General features: G+C 40.3%; 4 protein-coding genes across 5 annotated transcripts; 3 read left to right on the forward strand and 1 right to left on the reverse strand.

The window, feature by feature from the left end:
• Window positions 1-791: 791 nt before the first annotated feature.
• Window positions 792-2,962, forward strand: LOC124320593 (mitochondrial tRNA-specific 2-thiouridylase 1-like). The gene is made up of 6 exons (XM_046783439.1): window positions 792-1,026; window positions 1,087-1,252; window positions 1,322-1,503; window positions 1,572-1,798; window positions 1,859-2,026; window positions 2,110-2,962. The coding sequence occupies exons 1-6, from the start codon at window positions 936-938 to the stop codon at window positions 2,503-2,505; spliced, it is 1,230 nt and encodes a 409-aa protein (XP_046639395.1). The 5' UTR covers window positions 792-935; the 3' UTR covers window positions 2,506-2,962.
• A 144-nt stretch (window positions 2,963-3,106) lies between these two features.
• Window positions 3,107-8,762, forward strand: LOC124320580. The gene is made up of 12 exons (XM_046783412.1): window positions 3,107-3,615; window positions 3,675-3,908; window positions 3,974-4,144; window positions 4,212-4,403; window positions 4,464-5,916; window positions 5,983-6,288; window positions 6,355-6,589; window positions 6,689-6,857; window positions 6,923-7,206; window positions 7,282-7,411; window positions 7,496-8,163; window positions 8,230-8,762. The coding sequence occupies exons 1-12, from the start codon at window positions 3,211-3,213 to the stop codon at window positions 8,522-8,524; spliced, it is 4,542 nt and encodes a 1,513-aa protein (XP_046639368.1). The 5' UTR covers window positions 3,107-3,210; the 3' UTR covers window positions 8,525-8,762.
• On the reverse strand, window positions 8,525-12,915 carry LOC124320598 (phosphatidate cytidylyltransferase, mitochondrial-like). 2 transcript variants are annotated; one of them, XM_046783446.1, is made up of 8 exons: window positions 12,819-12,915; window positions 11,876-11,940; window positions 10,316-10,498; window positions 10,177-10,241; window positions 9,926-10,107; window positions 9,349-9,557; window positions 8,812-8,917; window positions 8,525-8,727 (listed from the first exon to the last, which is right to left on the reverse strand). In XM_046783446.1, the coding sequence occupies exons 1-8, from the start codon at window positions 12,913-12,915 to the stop codon at window positions 8,579-8,581; spliced, it is 1,056 nt and encodes a 351-aa protein (XP_046639402.1). In that variant the 3' UTR covers window positions 8,525-8,578. The 2 variants fall into 2 exon arrangements, with proteins under 2 accessions (XP_046639402.1, XP_046639401.1); XM_046783445.1 differs by lacking the exon at window positions 12,819-12,915 and having other exon boundaries at window positions 11,876-12,195.
• Window positions 12,916-13,013: 98 nt separating this feature from the next.
• On the forward strand, window positions 13,014-14,658 carry LOC124330255 (very-long-chain 3-oxoacyl-CoA reductase-B-like). The gene is made up of 6 exons (XM_046788701.1): window positions 13,014-13,094; window positions 13,173-13,248; window positions 13,310-13,467; window positions 13,837-14,016; window positions 14,087-14,302; window positions 14,503-14,658. The coding sequence occupies exons 1-6, from the start codon at window positions 13,014-13,016 to the stop codon at window positions 14,656-14,658; spliced, it is 867 nt and encodes a 288-aa protein (XP_046644657.1).
• The last annotated feature ends 350 nt before the right edge of the window (window positions 14,659-15,008 follow it).

Below are 15,008 nucleotides of genomic sequence, written 5' to 3' on the forward strand. Positions count from 1 at the left end.
GCCAATCAATAATTATAAAGCTATACATCGCTTTTAATTGGCCTTTTTAGAATCAATTAAGCATGATCTTTTTAATTTTATGGCGAAAGCCTCTAATTTTTAAGTATTATAGTTCAATAGAAAAACTTGATTTCGTCAGGGCCGCTTGGCCATAAGGCACCATGTAAACCGCGGCTGCCGCGCGACTGAAAATAATTTGACCGTCTGTCACTATTAATTTCATAAATAACCTATTTTACACGTGATGTTTATGAAAATTCGATAAGTTATAAAGTAAAAGACGTAGAACACGAGAAAATGTTTTAAATAATTTATTTCTAATTAGAAGTACCATATTTTTACAAATAAAAAACATTTGAATTACTACTTGGTTGATGTGGGGTGTAGTGGACTAGAGCGTCAACGCTTTGGAAATAGGCAATGAGGCTTCGAACCCCAGCTGAACCCGTCATAAAACTGTAAGTAGCGCCCTTGAGGCAGCATGCATAATACGGGATTCTTGATTTCTTTCAAGGATATGACGTTAAATATACTGTGGTGTGTTCAATCACATCTAAATTGGAAACTGAAGGCGCTTTGAGCATATAATGAAAAGGCGCCATATAAATACGTACATTTCATTTCATTTAAAAAATTTCATGTTACATTTTGTTCGAGGTTAAAAATTAATTATATAGTCTCTCTACTACCTCGACTATATAGATCTTATTGCAATTCAAAAGTACGCGACAGACAGACGGGGTAAAATAGATAGGTCCGAAGTGCAGTGCCACATTTGACGCTAGAGGACTCCGTAGTGCAATTCAACATGCAGACGACACGAATGCTATTCGTATATGGCCAGCGCTTTATGAGTTTTGACTTTTTTCAAATTAAATTATTTTAGAATAGTTATCAGTTTGATACGACAAATAGGTCAAACAAAAGTGTTTTTCATGATTGTTATAAATAGAATAAGGAGAGTAGTATGCGGTGTATCTGGCGGAGTAGATTCTTCTGTAGCGGCCTTATTATTGAAGAAGAAAGGTATAAAATCCACTAGCAATTATTTAAACAAGTACTTAAAGACTTATGAATTCTAACTAGGTTATGATGTTGTTGGAGTATTCATGAAAAACTGGGATGGAAAGGATGAATTGGGAGTCTGTCAATCGGACAAGGATGTTGAAGTTGCTGAGCGGACTTGTAAGATTCTCAATATTCCATTTTTTGAAGTTAACTTTGTTAAAGAGTACTGGAATCATGTGTTTGAGTATGAATTAACATTAATAAGTAGAAGAAGGAATCAAATACTAATAATAAACATGTATGAACTTCTTAGGAATCTTCTGCAAGATTACCAAGCAGGATTAACTCCAAATCCAGACATCCTTTGCAATTATCACATCAAATTTGATTTATTCTTTGACTATGCCAAGGAAAAGTTGGGTGCTGATTTTGTGGCTACTGGACATTATGCTAGATCATCACTTGGGATAAATTCTGTTGAAACAGAATCTGAAAGTATCAATGTTATTCTTTTAAATAAATATTTTCTATTCAAATGGTAAAATTTCATAAAATTTCATTAGATACAAAATTGCTCACTTCTCGTGATGACTTCAAAGATCAAACATTTTTCTTAAGCCACATCAAACAAAGTTCATTAAAGAAAACCCTTTTTCCAATTGGTGGTTTATTAAAAAGTGAGGTTCGAAAGTTAGCCAGCGATAATGGGCTTGAGCATGTATCAAATAGGCAAGACAGCACTGGCATATGCTTCATCGGACGGCGAAATTTCCAAGAATTCATTTCTGAGGTATGTCACCAAGCCGACGCTTGATGTTCATGAAAAATTTCTATTTTATATTATTTTCAGTACGTACCCAACAACCCCGGCCCTTTTATCGATGTTGACACTGATGAGGAGGTGGGACAACATTTAGGTATTCACATGTGGACATTGGGCCAGCGATGCCGCATAGGTGGCTGCCTCAAGCCATACTTTGTGGCCTCCAAGCAACCAGAAACGCGAACTATATTCGTGGTAAGATTGTTGAACTTCCAAGAGAGAAATAAAACAAGTAAACGGTAAAAATTTTACTTAATAAAATTTTTATAATTTGATAGGCGTCCGGTACAAACCATCCTGCTTTGTTTTCGAATGCGTTCCTTTCCAGCACTCCACACTGGATTCACTCCACTCCGGGAGAGTTACAAGAAAATAATACTTTTGATTGCTTTTTTCGATTTCAGCATACAAAACCATTGACGGCGGCTCAAATCGCAGTTCATCAATCCGGCCTCATTGTGACTCTAGATCGACCCACCCGCGCTCTTACTCCTGGCCAGTACGCCGTATTTTACTCGGGTCAAGAGTGCCTTGGTTGTGCTCGCATAGTCCAAAATCTGAACAATGGTTGGCATAATTGTATGACAGAAACGTCCATCTCTTCCATGTACGATAGGTTTTCTGAAGGGAAAAACCCTAGTCCCTCTATAGTGCCTGGGGCAAAATTCGTGTAAATATCACGCTACTACAGGAGTATAAATTCAGCGGTGATTTTGTTACGTGGTAAGGAGGTGGTTCCGCAAAATGTTTCCCATCTCCCAAGTCCTAACCGTCCGTACCTGGCCGTGCCTTGTCATACTAAGAGATACTTGAATTTCGTGCGGAAAGTAAAGAAAACAACCGCTGCAGCGCCTCGAGGATAATGTCTGAGTTGAACTAGTGAAGGGAGTCTAGCGAGGGGCAAGCGACTGAACAGGTTAGTCAGCCGGATACAAGGCCGCTGAACGCACACGAATCTAGAAGTTCTTACTACCAGTGAGGATTGGGGAGAAGCAATTGCGCAACAACTTTTTGTACAGATTATTTCGCATTGTTTGTGCATCGAAAACAATTGACAGTTTGTGAAGTGTTAATGAAATGATAGTGTCGAAATAAAATCTCATATCACAAGGGCATAAAGTGATGAAGTTACAGTATGGAAAACGAGCTATTTTGTCCTTGATTTTGCGCCCACTTCGAACGCCGGAAGCTATAGTTGTACAAGATTCGGCCACGGAATTCCCCAATGTTACATCTGTTACTTTTTTAACACACTTGAGAAAAGGCGAAAGGTTCATGCTCCAAAAGTTTGTTGGTTTAAAGTCCATTTAAATCTGCACTATTCCTGATGGCACTGGAACAGCACGCAGTTTATCGTTAGATCTTTATTTGGGCAAAGAATGGCGTTCACTTTTTCGCAAGGTGGCATTGACTTGACCAATGGCGATTTAGTCTACGAAACAGACGCTGAACCCATTACAGATCCAAATGTTAATGGTAACGTGAATCCAAAATATTCTGACAGTGCAGCCGACCGTGTGCCAATCAGAAAAAATACGCAGATTGAAGACTCTGATATTGACGCTTGTCCGATCGATTGCGACCAACTTGTCAGAAATGCAGCAATGACAACCGACCCTGGCCAGTTCAAATTCGAAAACAGCGCAGTTGAAATCTCCAATTCTTCAAGTGTCCGCATTGGCAATAGTTTCAATCAGAAAACGGATATTACATTTGATAGAGCAACTTCAGTCATAGTTGATCGACGACAGTGGAACTACATAAATTGTCCGGATTCCAAGAACGTAAATTGATTTTAAATGATTTTGTGTTTCGTAAAATATTAATGGATTTATGGGACAAGGTCCCCTTCCAAAGATCGGAGAGTCGCATGGTTATTGTCGACAAAGTCCAAACATTTAATCAGGACAGGTACCGCAACCGTTTGGCTTACTTCACTCCCTTGCCGTGGTGTACCTGGTTCAGTCCTCATTTGGATAATCTTTATACAGCACTTCAGCTTGTCACAAGCGACCGCTTCGATGGCCGGTCTGGCCCCACCTTAATTTCTCTTGAGCAAATTGTGCAAGAAAAGCAGGTTTATTTTGTTTCCATAACTGAAAGTTATTTGCTATAATTAACGATATTTTTTCAAATTTTCAGAGCGAGTTTCCACTTAAAAATGGGGGCCGCCCGTGCCGTGTACTCATCGAAGGTAATCCTGGTTACGGAAAAACCACACTAACCTTGAAGATGGCCTTTGACTGGGCAGCAAAAAAGGAGTATATTGACAAATTTCATCTCGTCTTTCTCATCCCACTGAGAGACTTCCAAGTAATTGTTTGACGTTACTTCCTGTTGATACAAGTGCTATTTCATTAACGACATTTCATTCAAATAGGGAGACTTGCAGAGTTATCTATTTAACGAATTTTTCCCGCAACACGAATCGTTGGAAGACCGAGAAGACTGGTGGAACTACATTAAAGAAAACCATCAGAGCATATTATTCATTTTGGACGGACTTGATGAATTATCGTCCGAACATCGAGCTCCTATAGACATGCTACTCAAGGGCAACATATTCGACAAGGTAGTTTTGGCTGTTGAATTAACCAAGTATGGCTAGAAATTCCGCGTGTTTACTTTACAGGTGAGTGTAGTGGTGACCTCGAGATCGGTCTCATCAGACGACAACATTCTGAGTTATTTCAACCGGCGCATTGAAATCCGCGGTTTCGGATTGGGACAAACAGAGCAGTTTATTCAGAACTATTTCCAAATCAAGGAAAAGCCGAATTTGGGTACCAAGCTAATCAACCTCCTTGACGGACCGTATTCAAGCAGCCGACATCTCGCTTCTTGCCCGTTAACGTGCCTTTTCCTTTGCGTCGTCTTCGAAGACGAAGGCAATGAAAATCAAGAGAAAGGCACAATAAATGATGGCATATTGCACAAGATGACCCAAATCTACCAAGGACTTGTTAATTGGCTTGTTCGAAGGGCGCTGAATAAGAAGCAAATCTCAGGAATCCAGGATGGATCGGCTGCAATGTCTTCAACGTCATTTTATACTCAGCAAGATTATGAAAAAGCCCTCTCCGATTTCGGTCTGTTGTGTCTTCAGGCTTTAGCACGAGGTGGCACTCAGTTCACTCATGAGCAGTTGAAAGAACTACCGGATAACAGCTGTGAGCTAGTGCTGGAATTGGGTCTGATGATCCGCAGGAGCGCACCTCGCAGCACTACACTATGCATCCCGAAAAACCCCTGCTATCAACCAATCCACAAGGCGTTTTTGGAGTATTTGGCCGCTTGGTACTTGTCCGGCTCACTTGAAGAGCGCTTTGTCGAACATTTCAGCTTACTGCAATCCAGTTTCATTTCGCGTGAAAGCCTCAATTTGATTTTCAAGTTCTTGGCTGGATTGTTGGCAGAGAACGCTGCAGTCTTCTTCCGTTTGCATCATCTTTCAGCGTTTGAACTTCCAGTCATAACCCTCTTCGAGCTGCTACGTGAAAGTGGCGCTACCTCTGACAATGTGCGAGCCTTGTCATCTATTCTCGACAGTGAAATAGTCGTCGTCCGATCAAATCAGATCGAGCTGGATGGCTGGGCCGGACTGCTTGCTGAACCGGACTGTCCTATTCGCTCAATCAAATTCGTCTGGGCTGACGCGCCGTTTAACAGCGCCGCCCTGGATCGTTTCTTCACGGCTTTTCAGACCAATCGTTCTGTTATTTGCCTAGTTGTTAGTGCAGCTTGCGGGCTTTCGCCGGACGAGAATGATGTAGTGGCCATGGGAGCTTTCACAGTGCAGGCACTGAAGAAAACTCAACTACGTCACTTTAGTCTGCACTTGATTGGCGACACCTGGGCCACTAAAGTTATTACGGCCGTTAACAACACGCTCAACTATCGCTACGTTGCTTTTTCCTTGACTTCTATCAAGATAAGCGTTGATGTTGGAACTCAGCAAGTCGTCGCGCTCAGCCAAGGACTGCGCCAATCTAATGTGAAATCTCTCGTCCTGTCAAAACTATCTTGCGGACCAGAAGGCTACGTTTCGATCGCTTCTCTTTTGAAATCTCTCCAGCACCTCTCAGGTATTTCATCCTTCAGTGGTTTTTATTTGATTTCACTTAACATTTGTTTATTTCCTGTTTTTATAGTTTCTTTAAATCTGCTCAAAACACTGCCACCATCCAGAGTGGATAAGCGCTTTGAAGAAGGTTCTCCAGGAGATTTACAGACGTTGGAATCTTATTTTAATGCTGCGGCACGTCAACGTGCTGGAATAAAAGTTCCGGAACCTATAGGTCCAAGAAAGTCAGTCGATACTAGCTCATCATCAGTCTCTGCTAAGCACGCTGAAGAAACTTCCCAGAACGAAGCAAACTTGTTAGCATTGATTTTGTCTGTGTTGGAATCCAACAATCACGGTGATTTCAAGCTCCAAGATGGACTAAGGTTGCCAGGTATACACATTTAGAGAACATTTAAAGATAACTGTTATTAATTTTAAATTACGTCAACTTAATTAGGCATCTTGGTTCCGAATGCACTAGGGTTCTTTAAACTAAATGAACCTGAGTGTTTACAAGGTAGCCACACAAGCGGTTTTCATTCACTTTTTGTCGCTCTGCAAGCGCCAGACTGTCAGTTGTCCAGATTGGATTTAACGGGATGCTGCTTGGAACCGATGGATTTGAACTGTTTAGGGCAAGCCATACGTCACAGCCAAAGTCTTAAGTCTCTTCGGTTAGCAAAATTGAAAAGGTAGATCGACATTTTCCATATACAATTTTTTATGTTTTTTTTTTATTATTATAATTTCTTTTTAATTATCATTTTTGTTTAATTATCATTTGTATTCAGATTTGAAGAAGTCATTCCTATTCTAATCAACACTAATTTGACCTGGTTAGACGTCTCGTCTGGATATATTAGCATCGGTAAAGGAAGTATAATCAAGCTGGTTTATGCTCTGTCAACCGCTTTGAAGCTGGTGTCGCTTTCTTTGGCTGGATGGAAGTTTACGATCGACGTAAAACCACTTAATGTATATTTAACGAAAAGATAATGACAGGAAATTCTTTTTTTTTTCTTTAGAACATCTCTATTCTTAGAATAGTAGATCGATTTATGAGATCTAGTCCACTGCAGGAGTTGAACTTGAACGGTTGTCGGTTCTTGATACAATTGCCTTTACATACTGTACCAGTACCTCCCATTGGTACTTCATGCATGTCCATAATCAGTCAAATTGCGACAAACCCAAATCATGACCAATCTCCAAGGTCAAATTTAACACAAATGTTTGGCGCGTTTCGTCTCAAGTTCCCTACCGGAAATTCGAATCAACCATCTCCAAACGATCCCCTTTTTAACTCCAAGTATAAATTATCGATAAACACAGTTAAAAAAGAAAAAAAGAACTATTTTAAAATATCTATCTTCATTTCAATCAGATGTCCTGAAGATTGCGAGGAAATTCAAAGTAAGGAAGACATGGAATTTTACAGTGATAACCTTAACGTCAAAAGTCAATGGCCTCACTTGACGAAGCTCTCTTTGACAGAAACAGTCGCATCGTTTCAGGTAAAAAAAAATCATCCGCATAACTACTGTTAACTTTTTATTGCCTTTATCATATGATACTATTTCCAATTATTTCTTTTATAGGGAGTGGACAAAAAGGAAGTTGAGGTGGTGGGAGGTCCAGAACTTTTTGTTTTACTGGACCAGCTGAGGAATTTGACAGAGTTGTCAGTCAGCATGAAACCCAAGATGCCAGAGAGCGCCGCACCTGTTCCTTCCATTCCACCGTTGAACGACGCATCCACCAAGAAATTCTTCCGTTCCGTTCACCAACGACTTGGCCGGAAACTGACAAGATTGTGCATGTCGTTTTGCTCCATCGCTTGGCAGCGGCCATCGCAAACAGCTGCCACGTTGATTCGTCGTCTACAGAAGTGCGAGAAACTTGTGGAACTTGAATTCAATTTTCTACAGTTCTGCGCAACCGCAGAGTCAGCATGTCCGGTTACAGCGTCAGCTGTGAAACCGAATCAGCAGTTACACGTGGGCCAAGGTGAGCCCATTCATTGGCTTCTGTATGCAGTTATTGCTGGTTGTCCACGTTTGGAAGAACTATCTCTTATTGGAACGACGCTAACCTTGACGCAAGCTTATAACTTGGGATTACAAATTCGCGATCGATGGAGAGGCACCACATTACGGATTCACATCTGGCGCACTAGTAACGACGAACACCAAACTGCTGAAATAATTTCAATGAACTTGTTACACGCACTGAAGAACGATAGCAAATTTGAAACGGATTTCATCGGGTTGGTAGAGCGGTTTTATTTCTTTGTTTTTCATTGTTTTTCATTTTTATTTCTTTGTATTTCTAGCGGTTTCAGAGCCACGGTCCTGATTCGTCGCCGGAAGCATCTGTGTAGTCTTGGAGCGCGCCTTAATGACATAAAAATCGGGTTGCCTAAACTGCTACCGCTGTTTTGCTCTTCAAGCAGTGAACTGTTTAATTTCCGGGTGAACGGAGCTAACGATCAGCAAGAAAATATGGGAAATGACAATATCGAAGAATTATGCTCTACGCTACCCCCGAGTTTAAGATCACTTTTCGGACTAACTCCATTTGATTATTCTATCATGCTAGCTCATAACTGGGATTCAAATATTTCGTGATTGTGTCTTGCCTAAAACAGGCTAAGTATATTCTTCTCGTCTATTTACAAAATGTTATTCCGAATCATGGGGATTCTTCTTCAGACTCTTCCAAAACTTGTTAATTTTGGCAAATCCATATCGGACGGCTTTGACGAACCCGGCAGTTGGTATTCCTTTAATACTTTGAGTCCAACTTGAAGCTTTGACTGTTTTTTGTACAGCTGCAAATATACCAAGTGATATGTCATTATAGAAATACGTTTTCCATCTCCAGAAAGAACAGCATTTTTTAGAAAATAATGTACCTTCTTTAACGAGTTCAGGGCATTCAGTATCATGGGCAGCAGCGCGGAAAACATCCTCTACATCTTGCCATCGTCCGTCACGATTCCATTCGTGCACTATTGTTTGCTGAAAATGAAAAGTCAGGTACGTATGAAAACATTTCTTCACAGGGATTGAAAAAACAAAGACAAAAGGTTTTTTCTTCTCAACGGTACGAAAATATAAATCGATTTCGAATGGATAGTCGGTCAAGGCCGCCCGAACCTCTTTCGCCCATAGACTGCTATGCCTTTCAGGGAAAACGAAATAATCCCCGTTTCTCTATCCTTGGTATAATTTTGTGGTACTTTTGCTAAAAGGAGTTGCTTATAACGGTTCGTCTGCCGGCCGGTGGGGAAATTGTCGTTCTCAAAAGTTTCCCATCGCAACAATTTTTAATGGTGCAGCTTCTATTGGGAACACGCTTGTACTGAGGATTCGTGAGAACCAGTTCGGGGAGTTTTATCAGGGAGACTTTCACGAAGCCGGTTATGTGCAAACGTTGCATACGTTATTACCTGAATCTGCTTGGGCAATAAGTTGAGGTGAAACATTCGAGCGCCAGGGCTAGTGTCCTGCTCGCACCTCCCTGAAGAGGTATTGAACTCCGCATACGCAGCCAATCCGGGCCAAAGGGAAGAATATAATTCACGAAATTTACCGATTTGTGGTGTGACGATGTTCTTGACTTTATTACGATCTTCACCAAAACTCATTCGGAAATCACCTAGTGAGAAAATATTAAATTTAACAACAAGACAAATGGAAGTAAGGTAGCATACTACTATTCGAAAAACGCCTGTTATTTGCCATTAATCGGTTACTTTCTGGGACAAAATATAAATACATCTGCACACTCATTTTCGATGACAAGGACACGCAACTTTCTTCTTGACCACTTTCACATTTTTCACAAGTAGACTCAGTAGGCGACCACAGTCCACAGATAGGAATGGCGCAGCAGGGAACTATTTAGCTTATGTTTTGCCATTCATGTGCAGTTCTTTTAACGTTCGGTTAGGTTATTCACACAAAAATGACGAGTCATTTCCATATGTGAAAACGTGTCATAATAGTAAAGAAATTCATAAAAACCTGAGTAGGAAAGGCCGGCCAAGGTCTGGTAGAGAGTTTCTTCTTGAAACGTGTCAGGAAGAAGAAGAAGCGCCGTGTGCATGGCATTCTGTAGGTTATGCTTAAGGGCAGATCGTAATGGATGGCTCGAGTGCGGCAACACTAGAGGCATGACGGGCTTGTGTAACCGGCCACTTATATACCTGAACAAATAAAGTAAAATTTAAATCAAATTCTTCTCATTTTTAACACAAAATCGTTGAATTTCCTACATCCATTCCCAGTCAAGAAGATCTGCAACCAAAGCGGATGATGATATCACTCCATACTTGAGTAACTGTGAAATATTACCCCGTCTTTAATTCAGATTTTGCTAGTTAGCAATCACTATGCATTATAATATTCAAATACCCCATGTTTATAAGGGACGAGTGTGTTGAAGTAGACTCGAGCACCCCACTTTTCTTGAAATGAAGCCAGCAGATGTGGACCGAGGTATTTCATGGAAGAATAATGCTTCGAATTACGTTCCAAATTCAATCGGTGAAATGTCTCGGCATCATCCACCACCAGAATGAGATCCACTACATTTCCCTTGAATTAGAACATAAAAGAACCTGTTAGTGCGTGCGGTTACATCATAGCTTTCTCCTAAAAATCAGAATCAGGCTATTGTTTGACACTGTACGTTTTTCCAAAGAATTGGGAAAGAGTTACATAAACCTAAACAGTACTGTATTGCTGGGAAAGACGTAAATAATCACCAACAGTTATAAAAACAGATCACGGTGACAGGGAGAAGAAAAGGGGAAAAATCGTGTGCGTTGGAAATCAATCGCAATGTGGAGCTCCGTACTTTTCATGAAGGCTTTTAACAGTGACATTCTCCAGTTCGGCCAATCGACCCATGACAATTTGGGCTACATCTTTAATGTCATTATAGCGATGCAGAAGATCAATTTGGCGATCAAGTTCTTCAATGGAGAGGTTTTCAGACACAAGTCCGGCAATCTCACGATCAAGCTGTGCTTCCTTTTGACGCAATTCATCCAAAGTTGGAGTCGAAAGTCTGGCTCGTTTGAGTCTATTGAACTGAAGTGGGGTGACGGAACCGTTGTTTGATATGCGGCTACTCAAAGGGCTTTGAATAGGGCTTCGCACTCGTTTGTTTTGCTCGTCATCACGCAAACAGACTGGCGTTGGAGTGCACGGAGAAGATTTTGAAGTAGTTGGACCTTTGCCTCCCGTGAACGGTGACTTGAAGGGTCGATTGATTCTGCTTTCGGTAGTTGTTCGCAGCTTCCCGTTTGGACGAGGACTTTCAATAATTTTACTAAATCACGAGTAACAGGAAACATGTAGCACACAGTTCAGAACACAATAAAAAAATTACGACCGAGTCGTTAAACGATGATCAAATATTTCGCACACAAATTTTAACAATTGAAATTCTTTGGTTTGGATATTACCATTTTGATTTACGTAAGAGCATTTCTAAACAGCAGAATATTAAAGCAATGTCTATCCTGTAACTAATTACATTATTTATTACCTCTTTATCGCTCTTTATCTAATAGTTAAATTTATAAATTTATCTTTGCAAGTTAATTTCATGTACCATTACTGGCCTCACTTTTCCTTTGGACTTAAATAACCACAAAAAAAAAACAGGTTTCTTGATTACATTTAACACATTTTCAAAATGAGAAACATGCCCGGGGAAGGTTTCAATGAACTGTAGCTCAATTTTGAAAACCTGTTATAAAATTTCCAGAGTACAGTGTTTCTCCAGTTCTCTGAGTACATTTCGACCTCTTTCTATCTTGTCTCGAAAGTTTCACTGAACCCGCTTTGTATACAGTTACGAATAATTGTGATTTCCCAACATGGTTAACTAAACCACCCCTCAAACATACATTATTCAGCCACACAAACAAATGAAAGAATGCCTATTTCCGAGTTCTGTCTCACCTCGGTAGATTTTTGTCCATGTTGTTGAAAAGCTCCTGATCCGTAAGAAAATGCAAACACGAGATCTTCAGGGAATAGAGAGAGAATATGTCGAAATTTATCAGTCAAGGCTACAGGTGTATCACAAAATAAACGCACTGTTTTGAAAGCGAGCCTGGAGGTAGCCATTTTAAATCATCAATACTTGGTTTGCGGGTCGAAGTAAAGCTTCGTGCCTTCGTTATTCACAGATTTCTTTTTATTGCGCTTTTGGGTTTTTTAAAATTATATACACATATACATAACTTTTTTTAATGGAGATTCTGGCCCTTAATAAAAGATTATTTTCAAAAAAAAATTAGCGAAACCCGACTAAACAAATTTTTGTATTGCAATAAAAATAAAAACTCCAGGCGAATAACCCCCCAGCCCAGCTGTGACGTAATATAATATTGCGTCAATGCCTCAATGGATCTGAGGATAATGTTAAAAAAGTAAAAATAGATGACTATTTTAAAGAAGATTCGGCTTCGTAGTAGCGCACCTTGAGAGCAGTGGCGCATATACGCGATATAAATCCGAATGAATCCCTTGAGGCGAGTTCCATGAATCCGTTGACCTAAAACCACCTAAAACAAGAAAACGCCTTTTATTTGCCGAGAGTCGAAGAAAAAAAGACCCAAAGGCGCCACGAGAAAAGATGCAAGCAAAATACATCAAGCTTACGAAATGAAAACTGGTCGTACTACATTGTGTATGGGTATATACTAAGAACGTAGCCTTATGAAAAGCGTCAGTTTGTGCTGAGCTCTGGAAGGGGGCGCGCGCTGAAGTTGAAGGAGTCCCGCACGTGTTGGCAGTTTCATTCGTGTTCAACTTGTTGAGTGTATGGTGGTGTTGTGTATGAGTGAACACGTAATCTATTGGAATACGTTTCTCCCCGTTCGTACAACATGAAGTATACCTTGTTGGAACTCATCGGACTTGCGTCCATTGGCACAGTCTCGTGGTTTCTTTTTCGGGAAGTGTGGAAATTTATGTACTCCACATTTATAGGTCATGCTTTAGGTCGATCTCTGTCGCTGAAAAACATCGGACAATGGGCCGGTAGGTCTAACACTTCTTCTATACTTTGGTTTGATAAATCAATGATTAACGAATGACCCTCACTTTCTGCCTTTTTTTTTTCCAAGTTGTGACCGGTGCCACCGATGGAATTGGACGAGCGTACGCAGAAGAGGTAACATCAACTTGAATTTCTGAGCCTAAGTTTTATGCAAAATTTGACCTACTTTTCGCATTCCTTTGAAATCACTAGTTGGCTTCTCACGGGTTAAACATCGTCTTGATTAGTCGCTCTCCTTACAAACTGCAGAATGTAGCAGCCGAAATTGGTATCTGGTGTTGATGTTTTCAAATACGAAATTGGTTTCTAAACTAATTTTTTTTTTACAGAATCACAGTATAAAGTGAAAACGAAAATCATTGATGTGGATTTCACCAGTGGAATTGAGATCTATGACCGTATAAAAAAAGAAATCGAAGGCCTGGAAATCGGCGTTCTTATCAACAATGTTGGTATGTCATACGCGTACCCGGAATATTTAGCTGAGGTAATTTTGATTTTTAGTCCTTAAAAATTAAATACACGGCCCACTCCAAAAGGCAATGGCCCCTTATTAGTAGAAATGGAAATTGACTCCACCTTAGGGAAAGTGAAAGCGAAGAATTTATTTGAAAAGGGGAGTGGGTAAGATTCCCTTAACCTTCACCAGATGGCAGTGGAAATCCTCATTTTCCCTTTTATTTTACTGTTTTATTTTTCTCATTATAAGAAATAGAAATAGAACGAAAGAATATTGCTCTCTGTGGTTACCACGTGCACTGAATACTTTCACATCACTCTCACTGGCGCCAAGAAAAATTCGATTTTTTTAACGACATTAATTAATTCTTTCCTCTTATTCTGTACACGCGTTTAGGTTCCCAATGCGACCGAATTTTCTCAATCTCTGATCAACTGTAACGTTGTTTCAGTGACCCAAATGTGTATCCTGGTCTTGAGACAAATGGTGGAACGCAAGAAGGGATTGATCTTGAATGTATCCTCGGCTTCCGCCGTTCTTCCGACTCCTCTTATGACCATGTACTCCAGTACAAAGGTAACTCATTGTTGTGTGTTACATGAAGTACCTTTCGTTTACCTGCAATATTTTTGTTGTTACTTTTTAGGCTTACGTCTACAAATTCAGTGAAGATTTGGCCTTGGAATACGCTCCGTTCGGCATCACAATCCAGTGCGTGTTGCCTGGTTTCGTGGTCTCCAAAATGAGTCGTTATAAGAAACCTGCTTTCAGAATTCCTCTACCTAGAGATTTCGTCCGTGGCCATATGAGAACCTTGGGTTTGGAATTCGCTTCAGCTGGCTTTTGGGTCCATAAAATTCTGGTAATGTCTTTCAATTTCTTAGTTGGGGGCTTGGTGGTTGTGACCCAGTTCTTTCTTTTTTCCCTCTGGGTTTAGTTTGTTAGTTACTAGCTTATGGTTCATTTCCCCTTCGATCCCCCTACTATTGTAGTCTAGTGAAAGAGAAAGAGTGTTAAAGACGGTGTTTTTCTTTTTCTCTCCCCTTCTTTTTCATGTACTAGCTGGGCTACTACACTAAATTGAATACGGTGTCGCCCTCTACTGTGGTTAATGTGACGTTCACCAATTTGAGCGGTACGCGTCAACGTGCTCTCAGGAGGCTCCAAATGCAGCGCGAGCAACAAGAAAACGGCATCGACACCGCCAAGGACAAATAAATGAGAAAAGAGATCCGGTGTGATTTCGTATATAAAAGCCTTCAATGTTGCTCTACTAACGAATCAAAAGTCTAGCAAAAAAATCGAAAATATTTTCCATGTTGATATCGCCATTGTTTCTGCATTTCGTTGACATTTTCCAAAATAGCCTTTTGTGTTAGTCCAACGTTATCTTCCTTTTTCATGCCCGCGTCTATTTACAGATTGGAATTGTTCGTAATTGACGCATACTCAATCGTAGTGCGACCGGTCGTCACGGCGTGCAAGACAATTATTGACAATAGCACGTCGTACGCCAAAGGTTCGTTTTCTAGAAGGAAGCCAATTAAAAAAAATTAGTAAAATTTTCA

The sequence above is a fragment of the Daphnia pulicaria genome, chromosome 1, assembly GCF_021234035.1.
Source record: "Daphnia pulicaria isolate SC F1-1A chromosome 1, SC_F0-13Bv2, whole genome shotgun sequence".
In the NCBI taxonomy this organism is placed as follows: domain Eukaryota; kingdom Metazoa; phylum Arthropoda; class Branchiopoda; order Diplostraca; family Daphniidae; genus Daphnia; species Daphnia pulicaria.

Coding starts and splice junctions, on each gene's coding strand:
- LOC124320593 (XM_046783439.1), top strand. CDS start 936: ATGATTGTTATAAATAGAATAAGGAGAGTAGTATGCGGTGTATCTGGC. Junction 1,027..1,086: donor CTTATTATTGAAGAAGAAAG/GTATAAAATCCA, acceptor AATTCTAACTAG/GTTATGATGTTGTTGGAGTA. Junction 2,027..2,109: donor AAACGCGAACTATATTCGTG/GTAAGATTGTTG, acceptor ATAATTTGATAG/GCGTCCGGTACAAACCATCC.
- LOC124320580 (XM_046783412.1), top strand. CDS start 3,211: ATGGCGTTCACTTTTTCGCAAGGTGGCATTGACTTGACCAATGGCGAT. Junction 6,289..6,354: donor AGATGGACTAAGGTTGCCAG/GTATACACATTT, acceptor CAACTTAATTAG/GCATCTTGGTTCCGAATGCA. Junction 8,164..8,229: donor TTTGAAACGGATTTCATCGG/GTTGGTAGAGCG, acceptor TTGTATTTCTAG/CGGTTTCAGAGCCACGGTCC.
- LOC124320598 (XM_046783445.1), bottom strand. CDS start 12,043: ATGGCTACCTCCAGGCTCGCTTTCAAAACAGTGCGTTTATTTTGTGAT. Junction 10,108..10,176: donor CTTCTTGACTGGGAATGGAT/GTAGGAAATTCA, acceptor TTATTTGTTCAG/GTATATAAGTGGCCGGTTAC. Junction 8,728..8,811: donor CCCTGAACTCGTTAAAGAAG/GTACATTATTTT, acceptor GTATATTTGCAG/CTGTACAAAAAACAGTCAAA.
- LOC124330255 (XM_046788701.1), top strand. CDS start 13,014: ATGACCCTCACTTTCTGCCTTTTTTTTTTCCAAGTTGTGACCGGTGCC. Junction 14,017..14,086: donor CCATGTACTCCAGTACAAAG/GTAACTCATTGT, acceptor GTTACTTTTTAG/GCTTACGTCTACAAATTCAG. Junction 14,303..14,502: donor TTTGGGTCCATAAAATTCTG/GTAATGTCTTTC, acceptor TTCATGTACTAG/CTGGGCTACTACACTAAATT.